The 15,080-nt window shown below is 38.2% G+C and overlaps 1 protein-coding gene across 3 annotated transcripts in view; it reads right to left on the bottom strand.

Annotated features, from left to right (window-relative positions):
• Nucleotides 1–306: 306 nt before the first annotated feature.
• Nucleotides 307–15,080, bottom strand: part of PITPNC1 (phosphatidylinositol transfer protein, cytoplasmic 1) — a 130,854-nt gene continuing 116,080 nt past the window's right edge. Inside the window, exons 6-7 of one of the 3 annotated variants that reach the window (XM_012656905.1) lie at nucleotides 8,865–8,983; nucleotides 307–4,904 (exon numbers count right to left, since the gene is read on the bottom strand). In XM_012656905.1, the coding sequence (XP_012512359.1) occupies nucleotides 4,899–4,904; nucleotides 8,865–8,983 (125 nt within the window). In that variant the 3' untranslated portion in view covers nucleotides 307–4,898. The remainder of the gene's footprint in view (nucleotides 4,905–8,864; nucleotides 8,984–15,080) is intronic. The other 2 variants (XM_012656904.1, XM_012656903.1) reach the window with 2 other exon arrangements.

The following is a 15,080-nucleotide window of genomic DNA, read 5'->3' as shown; positions in this document are numbered from 1 at the left end:
CCAAGGGCCCTGGCCCTGAAGGTACCACGTGCCTATTAGCAGGCAGGGCTTCCTTGCACACAAGTCGCCTAGAACTGTGTCTAAGTCTCGACCACTGACTTGTTACTTCTTCCTCTATGGCTTCTTTCCATCAGCCCACAAGTTAACAATTGCCAGTATTCCCTTGAGGATAGCTGAGAGAGAGAGAGAGAGAGAGAGAGAGAGAGAGAGAGAGAGAGAAAGAGAGAGAGAGAGAGAGAGAGAGAGAGAAAGAGAGAAAGAGAGAGAGAGAAGGAGGGAGGGAGGGAGGGAGGAAGCTACACTTGGAAAGAAGATTGCTTTGTATTTTATTTACAACAGAATGTAAGAAAAAGTAAGTTATTAACAATAATAAATAACTGGGGGGAAAACACGGAACAGCGATAAAATGACACAAAAGGATGGCATAAGTGAGGATCAACTTTGTTTGCTTTGCTTGTAGTCTATAACACTGTGCATTCCAATACTTGGTCCTTCAGCAGTGGCAGTGGTATATTGACTAATGCGACCAATCCAGATCCCAGCTCCAACATAAACACTGGTAATTACACTCGAAGCTACATATAAGTGGTACAGGTACAACATCAACTCAAAGAACCTCTTCTTGGTGATACATAGAAACTGAAGGGAGACTTGCAATTCAGCAGACATGCTCTCAATTTAAAGCAAAAACACCTAGAGGCTTATCCTAAAGCATGTTAATTTAACAACAAAATTACAATTAATAATGGTATCCAAAAAATTCCTGATATACTCTCATTCTCTTATTGCACTAACTCCTAAAAAGATTACAGAATTATTTCAAATGCAAACAGATTGTTTTGAAGGTAGAACACAGAAGAACCCAATGTTTTGCCTCAGCATGCCAACGCTGTGCTATTGTGTAACACTTCGGTTTCAGCAAGAATGAATAGTTTCAAATAGTTTATTCATGATCAAATTGCAGTCACTGGACAGATTTTTTTTTTTTAATTTCAAGATCTATGGCTCAGATGACTAGCTGTCCTCTAACCTACTAAATCAGCTGATCAGAAAAGTACTAAAACTATTTAGACGGTTCCTCGATATTGGATTATCTGATTACACGTCACATGTAGAGTCACTTACTCCCTGATCCTTCTCAAGAGTAAAATTACTGTTGACCTAAGCCAGCCAGTGACCTATTCCTTTGCTGTCTCTGAGCCAAAGAAGAGATGCTAACGAAAGTAGAATTTAAAAATACACGAATACATTGGCCCTGAAACTTTCACAGAAAAATGATTTATCAAGAAGTGTCAGAATCAATTCTTTTCGTTCACTGTTTATTACAATGTCTTGAAAGAAAACTGCACAATTACTTCAGGGGTATTGTGTTTTTCAAGTGTCTGCATAATACATCCCCAACTGTGCTACTTAGGGATGTATTTTCACAAACAAAAACTAATGGCTAATAAATACCTCCAAATAAATTAAAACCATTTTCCCTACACACAGATGCAAAACAATAATAGAAGGGTTTATAAACTAGTTCACCAACAAACCCAAATTGTTTCTGTGACAATGGTGGTAACTACCAATGTTACAGCCCCCTTCGTTTTTATCCTTTTCCTTTGCTTTGTCTTACTACAGCCAAAAGAGGGAAAATGAAATGATCCTCAGAGGTGATCTTTAACAAAGTGTATGCAATAAAAACACCAAGATTTTCTCAACTCAGGAAAGCACAGCTGAGGCAAGAATGCTGTGCTACAGTCAACGAAAAGCACAGGGGTATTTCATATTTGAAATCCACCCAAAGTAATGAAATTCACGGTCACTTTGATGGTCTCCACTAACATTAGAGATGAAGATGGGGTGAACATATGTGTTATTCTAAGATTATTTAAATTTGGCTATCAGAGTCTTAAAACTGGTGGTGTCCAATTCACTATACTATATTTTTATATATATACACAGATATAATACAATTTTGGTGAACAAAGTTGAAGGTTTCCATATCGCAGACAGAGGCACTGAGTTAAGGATTCTATTTTCCCCCAGACATGCTTAGCAAATTCAAGTTTCTGCTTTTTTTTCTTCTAAATTTCCATCATGCAGCCATTTGACTCCCATTCTTGTAAGAATTAATAATGTTCTATTTACACATTCATTGCAGGCTTGTATCCTACAATAATAAATTCACATATGGAGAATACAAAACCAAGATCTGTAAAATATTGAAGTCATTTATGCCTTGTGATGACTGGATTAACTATTCAAAGCAGCTAAATGAATATCTGCACTCCCCCACCCCCTTTTTAATGCACACGTAGCACATGTAGACAAAAACTGAACATACATTGAGAGCACACATATTTGTTGGCTAAGAATCACACTACCATGGGTAGCTTTCAAAATGGTGTCTGTGGTATTATACTGTCTATCAAAGAAATAAAACTCACAAAAGGAAATCAGAAATTAGCTTTCTAAAGCATATAGAATTGTTGACTTTGACAATAGAAGCCACTTTATAAAACGGGGAAATCGCAATGGTCTTAATGGAAAAACTAAGGGCTAACTTGGATGTTAACAACCTGCACAAAATAACTTTGTTCTACACGAAAACAATGATCCCACCCCCACCCTGATTTCAGCTTGCAAATGGTAAGCAAATACATACACTATCTCAGTGTCTTCTGAAAGCAGAATTTTGCTTTCTAAAGCCAAACATTCTCATTAAGTACTACTGTGTGGAGGGGGAGCCATTTGAAGTCCAAGGGGTTTGATAAAAGTTAAAGTTTTCCCACAAGCAAAAATCATGCTTCTATACCATGCACGGGTGTCTTACTATGATACTATCATTCTTAGGGAAGAGATGCACTGTTGATCTAAGCTATTTGCAATGGGTTTCCTTTGAGTTCTGAGTTTCTTCCTTTTTTTTTTTTAAGCTAAATGTCAACCTATACATAAAGAAATGATCTTGATAGTCTGACCTATGACTTAGAACACTTGGTGCTGGGCTCTTGGGGCCAGCACCTGCACCTTGGGAGAGTGGATCAACCTAAAAGACAGCACCCAGAGTGCTGAGCACTGAGAGAGGGGAACAGGCAGGGTCCACTGGCTGAGAGGCTACGTGAGCAAAGGCAAATATGCTCCTTGGCCTATTTTGTTTCCTTTGGAATCTGTGTTTTTGGGAAGGTCCCTTTCCTGAGATTGGAGGTTACGCTGGGGCATGGGCCTTGGAGTTGCCTAATTACCTTGTTCTCTTTCTCTCTTAGAGGGATAAAAGTCAATGCTGAGATTCTGCTTGCCCTCCCTTTTGTGTTTAAAGGCAGTGAGGTGACAAATTTCTCTCTTTAGACCAAAGGAGAATTCTGTTTCTGCCACTTTGATGAATGGTCTTGCATTACCACTACTTGCAGGAAAGAAAGCTAGACAGATGGGCATCTGTTATTACTCCTCCTTTTTACTCTACAAAATGAGTCAGCAATTCTGCTCATTCTCTACTCCCACTTGACAGTGTTTACTCGATTTCTTTTACATTCCCAGCGTTTGGATTTCAAGTAAGAAGCAAAATAATGGTCTGGTGGTGGGCAATCCATTCCAGGGAAGTCTGGATGTCACTAAGAGTAAAATAAGGAGGTGGATGGCAGACAATTCTCTTTTTCATGGTTCATGCACCAGACATTCTGACAGTGTTAAAGCCCAGTTAGCTTACTCTTCCCTTGAACTTCTTTGTATGGGCAAATAGTCAATGAATTCTGTTCAATTGACTGCAAATTATGAGACTCTTAATGAATAATGGAAGCTGACAAGTCAAAGTTTGTTGGTACCTGTAGAGAGATAAAAGATGTTGCCTCACCTGGGCCTCTTGGTTCCTAAACTAAACCATTCCAGAATCAGTCAGTTATGGTCACATTCATCCGTGCAATTCTTAAAGATTTCTGAGGCCACCAGGGCACAAAGGGGAAAGTTATTAAAAGATAGAAACAAATGGAATCCTTATTAAATTCTGTGGAAGGTATAAATAAGTTATCATTCATTGTACTTGGAGCCCCTATAGGTTGGTAATTAAAATTTTCAAAAATTTAAGAAGTTAATTAGGCCCCAAATCCTGAGTCAAACTAACTAGAATAGGAATCTCAGTAACTATTGGTATTCAAGTACTGGTGATCAGCAGTTCAAAATTTAACAGTTAGGTATGTTGTGCCTGAGAGTATTTTAGAAAATTTCAGGTCTGATGGGAGGAAATTGACTTCACTATTTGACCACACCTTGTAACAAAGTGGTGCAAAGTTTTCAATTTATTTACCCTTGAAGTCCGTGCCAACCTCATCAAATGGCCAATAACAAGGCTTCCTCCCTGGCTCACAGCTGTGGCTCCAGAAGCTTCCTTCTGTCCTTTGCAAGTCTGACATCTCTCATCTACTATGACGCTGTGTGGCATACTCAGGGGATCATGTTATATGTGAAGTTAGTTAATCACATGCACACTCAGGTCGAAGGAACATGTTTTGGGTGACAAAGCAGTTTTTTCCTATATCAGAAGTTTCTTTAAAAAACAAACAAACCCCAAAACGAAAATATAAAACCCCATGAGATATTCATATGAAGTTACTCTGATTTGGGCTGACACGGCTTATCTGAAGAGTGCATGCCAGGCAAATTCAGGGTGGCTTTTTTCTCAGGGTCTGGAAGTGTGAGAGTTTCTGGGGCAGATTTTTTCCGGGGCCATTCTTTGGGAACCGACAGGAATTCTGGTGCATCTGTAGAGAGAGGGGTGGACGGAGCGCTGGAAGGGGCACTGCGGACAGAAGACGGCAGCAGGGGGACACTTGAGATAGAAATTGCAGGTGGGAAAACGCCAATTTTCTTGTTGGTGGCTTCCTGAGTGGCTCGTTCGAATTCTCGGACTTCATCCATTGTCATGTCTTCAAAGAGAAAAACAGAAAGGAAAATGAGCAGTTATGTGCAAGAGATACAAATGGATTCATCATTACGCCTGTTTTTAAAGGAACTATAGGAACCCAATCCTAAAGGGGCCTCTCTGGACGACAAACCCAACTGATCATTGAAATACTAAACCCCTAAGGTTTTCTTTTGACTGAGGCACACCCCTAAAAACAATATTCCTTTGTGAATATCCAACCAAGATTTTCCAAAGCACTTTCAGTGAGTATTTTAGGTATTCTGAATAAGAAATTAACAGGAGAGTATAGAACCAGAATGGGGAAATTTGTGCGTTTTTGAGTGTGTATGTGAGTATGTGAGTGAGTGAGTGTGTGTGTGTGTGTGTGTGTGTGTGTGTTGTGGGTACGGTGTGGGGTATATGGAACTATTATTAGACCTGGTCATCTCTTCTATAAAGAGAAGGTAATTAAAACAGTCAATGGCCCTGAAGTGATACATAGTATTGTCCACTTTAGATTACAGAAGAATAAGTATACCTTTAAAGGGTAGACAGGTCAATCATCCAAAGCTCTCAACATGCTATCTTTTTATTCAATAAATATAGTTTTTGCATTCTGAGAGGGCACAAAGATGTTGCGGTTACTGGTTTCCTGACTGCATACTCATCCTGAGATTGTTCAGATCTGTGTTTTGATAAATTCAACTTGAAAATCATGTAAGATGACAACACCAAAACCCTGCTAATTATTCCAAAGCCAAGAAAATAAAGCCATTTCTCAAGGAAACTTAAAAGGAAAAAAACAGAGAATGAAAAGAGAGGATCATTTAATGAGTGAGGATTCTATTTAAAAGGAAGAAAGCATTATTTGGAATTCAACAAATAAGTCAGTGATGCCTCCTCTAACAGGCGTTGTCAGATGATACAGATTTTCCAAATACCTGAAATGTTCTTACGAAATAGTAAGTAAAAGCAACATTTAAAAAAATGTAAACCTTTCTCTAATGTATTTAATGTGTTACATATACTTATTACCTTTGAGACATAATAATTGAAAACGTATCACTGTGTGACAATAAGTGATTGTTTCCTTCTCGGACTCTTCACAGCTTGCTCTCCTCTCATTCTCAGAAACTCTGCTATTATTATTGTTATTATTCACTAGTGTCAGTCTGGTTATCTTTGGTACCTTTCGCCATTTTTATTTGCTGAGAACAGGGCAAACAGGTAACTGGGCTTATTAAAATAAGCAATGAGGTCAAGCCCAAAGCCCATCCTTAAGCAAAATGCGAAATTTGCATGGATTTTCTACATCTCTTTTGGCTTCCCAGAGACCCACTGTTCATTCTTTCTTATTCTTTGCCACATATTTAACAGTTGAAACTTCATCTGATGATATTGCATGATAAACTAGAAGAAACAATATAGCCACTTTGGAGATATTAAGTATGGAATGAATATTCATAACACATTATTAATCATTAAGTCTTATGACATTGGAGCACACCAGAATTCTTTTTCATAAAATGAAATCCTTTAGAGGATTTTCTGGAAACAATCATTAAAATTTTCTGGAAGGGAAAAGTTTTTATAAAGGAAATAAAAAATTATGACTGTGATGATATAATATAAAATTCCAAATATATCAAGAAAAATTGTACCTATAAACGTACCACTTTTTAAAAATACTAAAACTATTAAACAAGTTGAGAAATATGATTAAGGTTTAAAAAGAGGCATTTATTTCAAAACAAAGTTGAGACTCAGAAAAATTTTATTGGATCGGGGTATGGTATGTTTGCCATATCATCTTTGAAAAAAATTAGACTTTTTAAGCAAGTAGCTGAATACATTGCTCTACTCCACACATCCAGCAGGGGGCAGAAATCATCCAAATCACAGCATTTTGATTTTCCATTCCCTTTAGAGTCCCTGAGAACGTCCCTTCCTGTATCACCTGGGTTTCGTTCATAATAAAAAAAAATTAAAATTAAAATTAAAAATAAAAAAAGAAGTTCCCTTCCTTGAAGGCTTTGAAACCGCTCAACTAAAAAGGAGACTGTTAGTTCATTATTGCTGTGTTCATGGATGTTAATTTTGCATAGTTTCAATCTAATTTGTCCCTGCTTAGGTCGATGATTTAAATTTCATCTAGCACCCATGCAGTTTTTATTTGTGATGGACAGCAGCTGCTTGATTTTAACTGTTTTTCATTATGGTAGAGGAGAAAGACTATGGAAAAATAAATGATCCTGCTCTAGCCTGGGTGACACAGTGAGACCCTGTCTCAATAAATAAATAAGTAAGTAAGTAAATAAACAAATAATCCCAAATTTCTTGGGATTCCTAAGAATAAAGGAAATATTATAAGCATTAAAAGCAAGCATTTTGTGTGATGTCTTAGGAGGTAGGCATCTTTTACCCTTGAAGTCATGGGAACAACAATGAGTTGTAGCCAGAGGATATATGAACCATGGGGTTAACCATGCTAGGTTATCACCTTCTACATAGTAAACTGACTTTAATTACAAAGTAATAATCATAGTAAAACTTAACGAAAGCCAAGAAAAGAGGCTTACGTTGTAAGCCTTAAGTACTCAGAATGAGAAAAGCACTGAGCTTAGTATCTTTTAGACATCTGGTGTCTCCCCTTTTCCTGGGGCTTCCTTTGTCTGGTCGTATTCATAGTGAACAGCTTTCCAAGGGTTTGAGGGGGAACTGGTGTCTAACATTCCTAGAAGAAAAGGTAATTGAAAGTGATGGAAATTCAAGGATAGTTTCCTTAAAGAGCATTTCTAACTTTAGAGCAGGGAGACAGGAAGTGGTGGGGGGAAGTCCTATCAAAATCGATCTGTGCACAAGAGGAAACCCCTCAGGTAAGTCTCACCCCAACTGTTTCCCGCAAATCCAATCACTGCATGCAAAATGGGGAGGAGGAGTCGGTGCCCTCGAAAGGGCAGTCACATGCATCCAACGGCAGCACGTGAGCCTTGCAGGGCACATTCCAAAGACATGCTCTAAAAACTTAACTACAAATTTCCAAAGTGCAACCAGAAGGTCTTCACAATTATAAAGCATCCATTTACAACAGTACCTCTCAATTTCCTATAACTACATTATTGATTTTTAAAAAAATCTAATATATATTATTCTAGGGACTGGTCTAACAAACATGAGGGCTCAAGCTTCATCAGATGAAATAGATCACAGCTCTGGCTGAAGATACATAGAAATGATTTGGTGATTATACCTTTCTTCGCTATCTCTATCTCCTCTTCAGAGCATGAATGATTGAGAGAGAACAATATTTAAAGTGCTGGCATGCAACATACAGTCGGTTCTCAATTCTAGTGTGCAACTTAATAACCGGAGCCTCTCTGAGGCTTATCCTAAGTCCCAGGCTAGATCCAGCTCAGCACAGCCCCAGCTCACCACCGCTTCACAGCTCAGCCTGTGTGTATGCACAGACTGCAGCCCCATCTTGAGATTACCCTAAGTAAAAAGGAACTGATTGGGTAAAACAGCTATAAAGAGCCACAGAAAGCATTTCAAAGCAAATGTAAAGAAACCTAAAATAGCAGATGAGCCAGAAGCCCTCCCTTGAATGAATAAGTGAGTGTTAACTATGTTTTTAAAAGTTACTGACATGTCGTTCTAGTTTATATATGACATCTATTTTCACTTCTTGCTCTTTTATGGTTCAGGCTGTTTTACTGGTACCACAAAATGTTTCCACTTTCCATGTTCTTGGTTTTATGACCGAAATAACCCCAAGTCAAGCAGCTTTAAAGAATCGAAATGTCTGGAAGAGAGAGGTGACATTGCCCAATTTAGAGCCAGCTCAGGTTCTTCACCAACAGCCTCTGGGCGACGATAAGTTTCTGCAGAAGTTTGGGAACTGAGTGTTTGCAGTATTTCCAAGATCAAGTTTATGTGTGCACTTGGTAAAGGATGGGCAACATGTTTTAAAAATTCTACGTACACTTGTTTGGGCATGACTCTCTATGTCATCCACAGGGGAGGAATGCTGATTGCAAACTTTTATGTTGGTTTGTTCATGCATGTTTTTCTCGTATTCCCGAACATCATCCATTGTCATATCTGAAAGAGGTCAAGACGGTGGTAACTTCCGTTATTAAATGCAAACTTTCAATGGGGATACTTTAGGGAAAGATGGTAGCTTAGCAGTAGCTAAAGAGGTTTAAAAAAGCAGGGAATTGTCTAACTTTATGAAAAGTAAATCATAAAGTTAGCTAAACCAGCCAAAAGGGGAGTGAGGGCAAGGAAGTTAAGTCAAAATAGTCTTAGAACAGAGAAGAGTGGAAATTGTTTTAGGGGTAATTCTTGTAAAGTGAGCTAGGTGAGTACAAAGTATTAGCACGTGGGCAGTGCCGTAGCCTGAGATCTCCTAAAGCATCGTTAGAAGATCCCTTTGGGGACAGGGTTTGCTTGGTTTAATACTTACCTTCTATATACCTTTCAAAATAGATTTAGAGATTCTTTAAATTAATGCATTCGACAACAGAAAGGACACTTTCATTGCTGTTATAGGAGGCAGGATGTAAGGCAGAGCAATGATGTTCACTGGTACAAGTGAGATTTGGTGAAATCGCACACGGAGATAGAATTTTGCACAGAATACATGTCATCAATGTGCAGGTCTACACCGAACTTCAAGTCTAGCCTAACAGCTTGAAGATGGCTGGCACTACCTCCACCCACACTGATCTATAAATAAAATGGCACATGACATGATTTTTGGCCTGAGTCTGTAGTTTTTCAGTATTTCAGTATAATGATCTCTTAATCTGGTGGTTCTCAACAAGGGACAATTTTGTGACATTTTTGGTGGTTCTAACTGAGGAAGGGGTGCTACTGGCATCTAGTGTGTAGAGGCAAAGGATGCTATGGAACATCCTACAAAGCACAGGACTCCCAATCCCCCCATCCCAAAATTATCTGGTCCAAAATGCCAATAGTGCCGAGGTTGAGAAACCCTGTCTTAATCCAACTGTTAAAAAACTTAAAGTACCCATCCATTTTCAGTATGTGAAATATACAAAAATGACAATGTCTCACTTTAAATACTTCTGTTGTTTTATCCCCACCTCCACCGCTCCTTGGGTTGTTTTACATTTTATCAGCAATTTTCTCAGGTAGGCATTCTTCCATTACTTTCTTGGCAGAATTGAACTTCTTGCCTCTCTACAAACGAAGGTATGCTGAACAATTGCTTCTTCTACCACCCTGACCACTAACTGGCTTGGTGGGGATTTGGAGTGGGTATTCACAGCTGGAATTTTTCCTTAAGTATTTTCTTTATCATGTGGTTTGGTGTCTTTTTATACCAACCCATGTGCCACGTGAGATTCTCTTCATTTCCAAAGGGCAGACTTGCCAAAAGTTTACGATTTAATTCACTGTGGTCTGGGACCAAGGTGGTGTCTGGCTCTAAATCCAGACCTGGGTGATTTTATTGAGCTGATGATCTCCCAGTATACCCTGAAATCATCAATCACAAATGTTGTCCATAAGCAATGTAAGTATCAAGAATGCCAAGCAGAAGTCTGGCCAAGCAAAGAGCATGCTTTTCTTTTAGAAAATCGAGGGAATCAAAAGGCAATAAACATGCTGCTTTATGATTAGAACAAATGCATCTTAGTTAACAATAACACATTCTTTCAATACAATCACTTGCATTTCAATGTCTAGTTATCAAAATTTCTTAAACACAAATACACCTGGAGTAAATACTAAGAGGTCATTTTTAGCTAAAAATTTAAAATTTAAAGAAGTTTCTCCATACACACATGTCATTAGACAGTACCCCACCCCCCCACCCCAAGTGGCTTGACAGTCATTTGGAAAACAAAGGTAAAGGAGTTATAGTTTGTTTTTTTTTTAAATTCTAGTGAATCCCAACAGAAATAATTCTGTATCTTTAATTAGCTCAGTGTTAAGATAGGGCCTTAAACTGTGTGACTATGGGCTTTTAGAGATATATCAATTTTATGGATGTGAAAAAGAGTTTAACAACAAAGATGTTCATTATTGCTTTGTTCATATTAATGAAAAATTGAAAAGAGCCCAGGGGACTGATAGTACTATGCAGTCATTAAAAATGAGGTAGAAGAATATTTAATACTGTAGAGAGATACCCTTGATCTATTGTTAAATAAAAAATAGAAGGTAAAAAAATTGTACATATTTTATGAAATCATTTTAATCAGAAAAGCATTATCTGCATTTAAAAACACTGAAAGGATACATTTCAAAATGTTAACAGTGATTATTTTGAGGACTTGTAATTACAGGTAATTTTCATTTCCTGCTTTTCTATGTTTTCTAAATTTTCTACATCAAATATGTGTTAAGTTTGTAAGGAAAAAAGAGCATTATTTAAAAATTTATTATTTTGGATCATTAGATGACGAATACCATCAATTTAGAATTGGTAAATAGAAGACATACTTTTCTAGAATTTCTGCTCATTCCAGAAACATAATCCCCTTTTTCTTAAAACAAAGCATTAAGAAACAAAATTTCAGAAAATTCCATCTAAAGGAAAAAAGATTTCCCAATTAGACCACATAGGAATGAACATTTCTAGTAGAGTAGTTTTCTAAAAGATAATGATAATTTGGTCCCTGCTGTGCTGAAGGAAAATATATTTGTCTAAATCCTGAAATATCCCCACAGACCATAAATGTGTATGAAAATGATGTAAACATTTTCAATATTCCTCAGTAATTTATGGAAATCCTAATCAAGTGAATATGGTCTTGTTCAGGTTACCTGGTAAAATGAATTGTGTCTCGCTTTTGCAACATTTATTACCTCAAAATCTATGTATGAATCGATTTTTTAGTAAATTTAATTACATGTACCCGATGACAGATTATGCTTTTGAAGATGACTCATCTTCATTACTGATTGATTTTCAATGATCAGAGTGACTTCTAACAATTTAGGTTCAGACTTCTTTGCTTTCAGAAAACAAATTCTTAGTGTATCAGAAAAACTCTTAATTAAAGGAACTGTATGTCAATGATTTTGCAAATAATTTGGTGAATAATCACCCCTTAACTTATAGATTTTGAAAGGTCATAATTTACTCTTCTTAAATAAGATTTCTTAAATAAAACTTTTTTAAACAAATAACACCAGGGCTAATTGCCTGATTTAAGGAATATTGGAACTGGTATGGTATTTCTTCTTCTTTTTCTTTTTTTTTTGAGACAGAGTCTTGCTCTATTGCCGGGGCTAGAGTGCAGTGGCATCGTCATAGCTCACAGCAACCTCAAACTTCTGGGCTCAAGTGATCCTCCTGCCTCAGCCTCCCGAGTAGCTGGGACTATAGGTGTGTGCCACCACGCCCAGGTAACGTGTATTTCTTAAGATTAAATGTCTAGAAATGGAATGGTTGAGCCATAGGTTATTTGTACTTATTTTTATAGTTTATTTTATCAAACTGCATATCATTTTATATCCCAAATGGGATATTATCACTCTCTTACATTTTTGCTATCAGATGGGCAAATGTGATATCTTCTTGTTGTTTCCATTACATTTCTTGTGATTAGTAGTAAGTTAATTGGCCATTTGTATTTCTTCTTCTATGAGTTTTCTATTCATGTTCTTTGCCATTTTTCTATCGAGTTGTTGAATTTTTGATTTACAGGACCTCTTTATGTATTATAGATAGTAATCCTCTGTTGGTCTCATAGGTTGCAAATATTTTCTCCTAGTCTTTTAATTTTGTTTATTGTAGCAATTTTCTTTCAATCATCTTATTTTTAAAGAAGGGAGGTTGATTTCACAGAAAGTGGAGGCAAGACCATGTATGTGAAAGGCCTTTAGGATAGAAGTCAGTTGAACATGCAGGGAAATGACAAATGTGTTGGAACAAAGCATCTGTAGCCTGAACTTTCCTTCATTGTATTGCAGCAGCAAAAATTCAAAAAAAGAGAGTCTTATACTGTAATTCAACAACATGCGCAATGGCACACTATATTTCCTTTTATGAATTATTTTCTCTCCACTTCCAGGCTCTGCAGCCAAAACGTAAGTCATTTTTAAAGCCAGTCTAAATCAAAATCAAAGTCTTGAACAAGTAGTTGGGTCAGGGAGACTCCAGAAATCATGAGTTAGATTGGATGCTCCTTTGACTCCAGTAAAATGATGGCCATCCTTTGGGAAGTACCATTTTTTAACCCTTTAAAATGATTATAAATTCAATACATGCTTGCTACAAAAAGCTTAGGGTGACTCCACTTTGTGAAAGTAGCCAATCCTCAAGGCTTGGTGCATGCCCTCTCCATGTAATTCTGACCACTAAGATCTAGAACTGCAATCTACAGCTGTGATTTTTTTCTGTAGTTCTTAATTGGGAGTGGGGAGTAGGCAGGGGAAGGGTTCACAGATTCCTTTGAAAATCTGATGGAAAGCTATGGGCTCTTTCCCAAGAAAAATGAACATAAGCACACAGACATAAAATGTTGCATTGGAAAATGCTGGCTTGGTAAACTCAACCAGCTAATGCAACCCCTAGCAGGTTTCTTTCTCTGCCTCGATCTCACTTCACTCCTTGTTAGAACTGCTCTAGGGACTCCAGGCTGATTTCTAAGTCACTTTCATGAGGTAGTTTCATCTGTACCAGCCAGAACTCCCTCTCCCTCCTTTTGGGGAAGAGTCAGGTTTTCAAAGACATTCTTGAGGTTCAACTCAATCCCAGGCTCCCTCTGGCAATGTTCTGTGTTCCTTTCTCAAAATACTGTCCGATTTGTAAAGCAAAACCATGCTTTTATGAAGCTGGTTCTGCCTATTTTTATCTACCTTCCCTCTCACCCCATCTTCTGAAATGTGTTGTTGTTGCTTCTCTGATTAGTGTTCTAGTCATGCAGAGAGACCCGAGGCTCATGGATTAACGCCAATCAGGGCTCTGAAAGACACACTCGATTCCTCCAAGATAGAAATGGTTACACTTTACAGTGAAAACGAGCAGAATAAAATCTGTCTAGGGAAACAGTTTCGTGACAGGAAAATACTGAAACTCAGAAGAGATACAAAATTAATCCTTGGGTGACAAAAGATCACCACCCTCCAGAATGTCGTTTTTATTGACTCTTAATTAAGCACTGGAGGTGGTGAGTCTAATTAGAAAAAGACATCTAGGACTGCCACTGCAGAAGGGTGTCATTGTGTACTCTCTGAGTGCACAGTGGAGGAGACCAATAGGGCTAAAATTCATCCCCAAGCTCATGGGATCTGTTGGATCTGTCAGGAAGGGGTGCCTTTTTCTAATTCATCTGTTTAAAGGGGCGTTTTGTTCTAATTCTCACGAGGCATCAGAGTTTAGCAGTTGGCCCTGAAGACATCTACTATTCTCTAGTCTAACCTATTTGGATTGAATTAAACTGACCTCACAACCCAATCTGGTCTACAACCCGTGCGATAAGCCAGTGGTTCTTAAACTTTCACCAGCATCAGAATCATCTGGAATGCTTATTAAAACACTGATTGCTGGGCGAGTCCCTCAGAGTTTCTGAACAGTAGGTCTGGAGTGGGGCCTGAGAATATGCATTTCTAACAAGTCCCCAGGGGATACTGATGTTGCAGGTCCAGGGACCTTACTTTGAGAACCGGTGCCATAATCTATAACTATAGGCAAGCGTTTCTTTACTTTGGACCTTTTCCATGTTTACTAATAAGAGCCCCACTGAGCCTGTATAAATTAAAGAAAAATCAGCAACTTCAAGTATCCAAAACTGAAGAGTTATCCTGATGCACACTTGGTCTCGGTAACAGAGACACACCCATTTACCCGAAAAGCCCACAGTTGGTAGCATTGCCTTGAAGGCACTCTGTGGGCAGGGGCCATTTCCATGCATCTGTGTAATGAAGGGGCCACTGTTTTCGGGGCTAGCAGCTCAGCTGGGGGTGCTGATGCCTGCAGTAGTTTACATGCAATTAATGGTGTGGTTCTCAGACCCATGCTGAGTGAAAAGGCCTCCTGTTTGGGTGCGGATGGGACTGTGTGTACAGTGGGTGGAGACAGTCTGGGGAGTGTGAGGTGCCCTGGTGATCCACATCCACCCACGAAAGCCTGCACTGTTTTTTTGCACTCAGACATGGAGAGGGCTTTTTGGTCAACAGACTCCTTGACTTGTTATCTATTTCCACCTACCCCATCCTAAGA

Source organism: Propithecus coquereli, unplaced genomic scaffold, assembly GCF_000956105.1.
Source record: "Propithecus coquereli isolate 6110/MARCELLA unplaced genomic scaffold, Pcoq_1.0 Scaffold526, whole genome shotgun sequence".
Lineage (NCBI taxonomy): Eukaryota > Metazoa > Chordata > Mammalia > Primates > Indriidae > Propithecus > Propithecus coquereli.
This window is presented reverse-complemented; position numbering and strand designations above follow the sequence as displayed.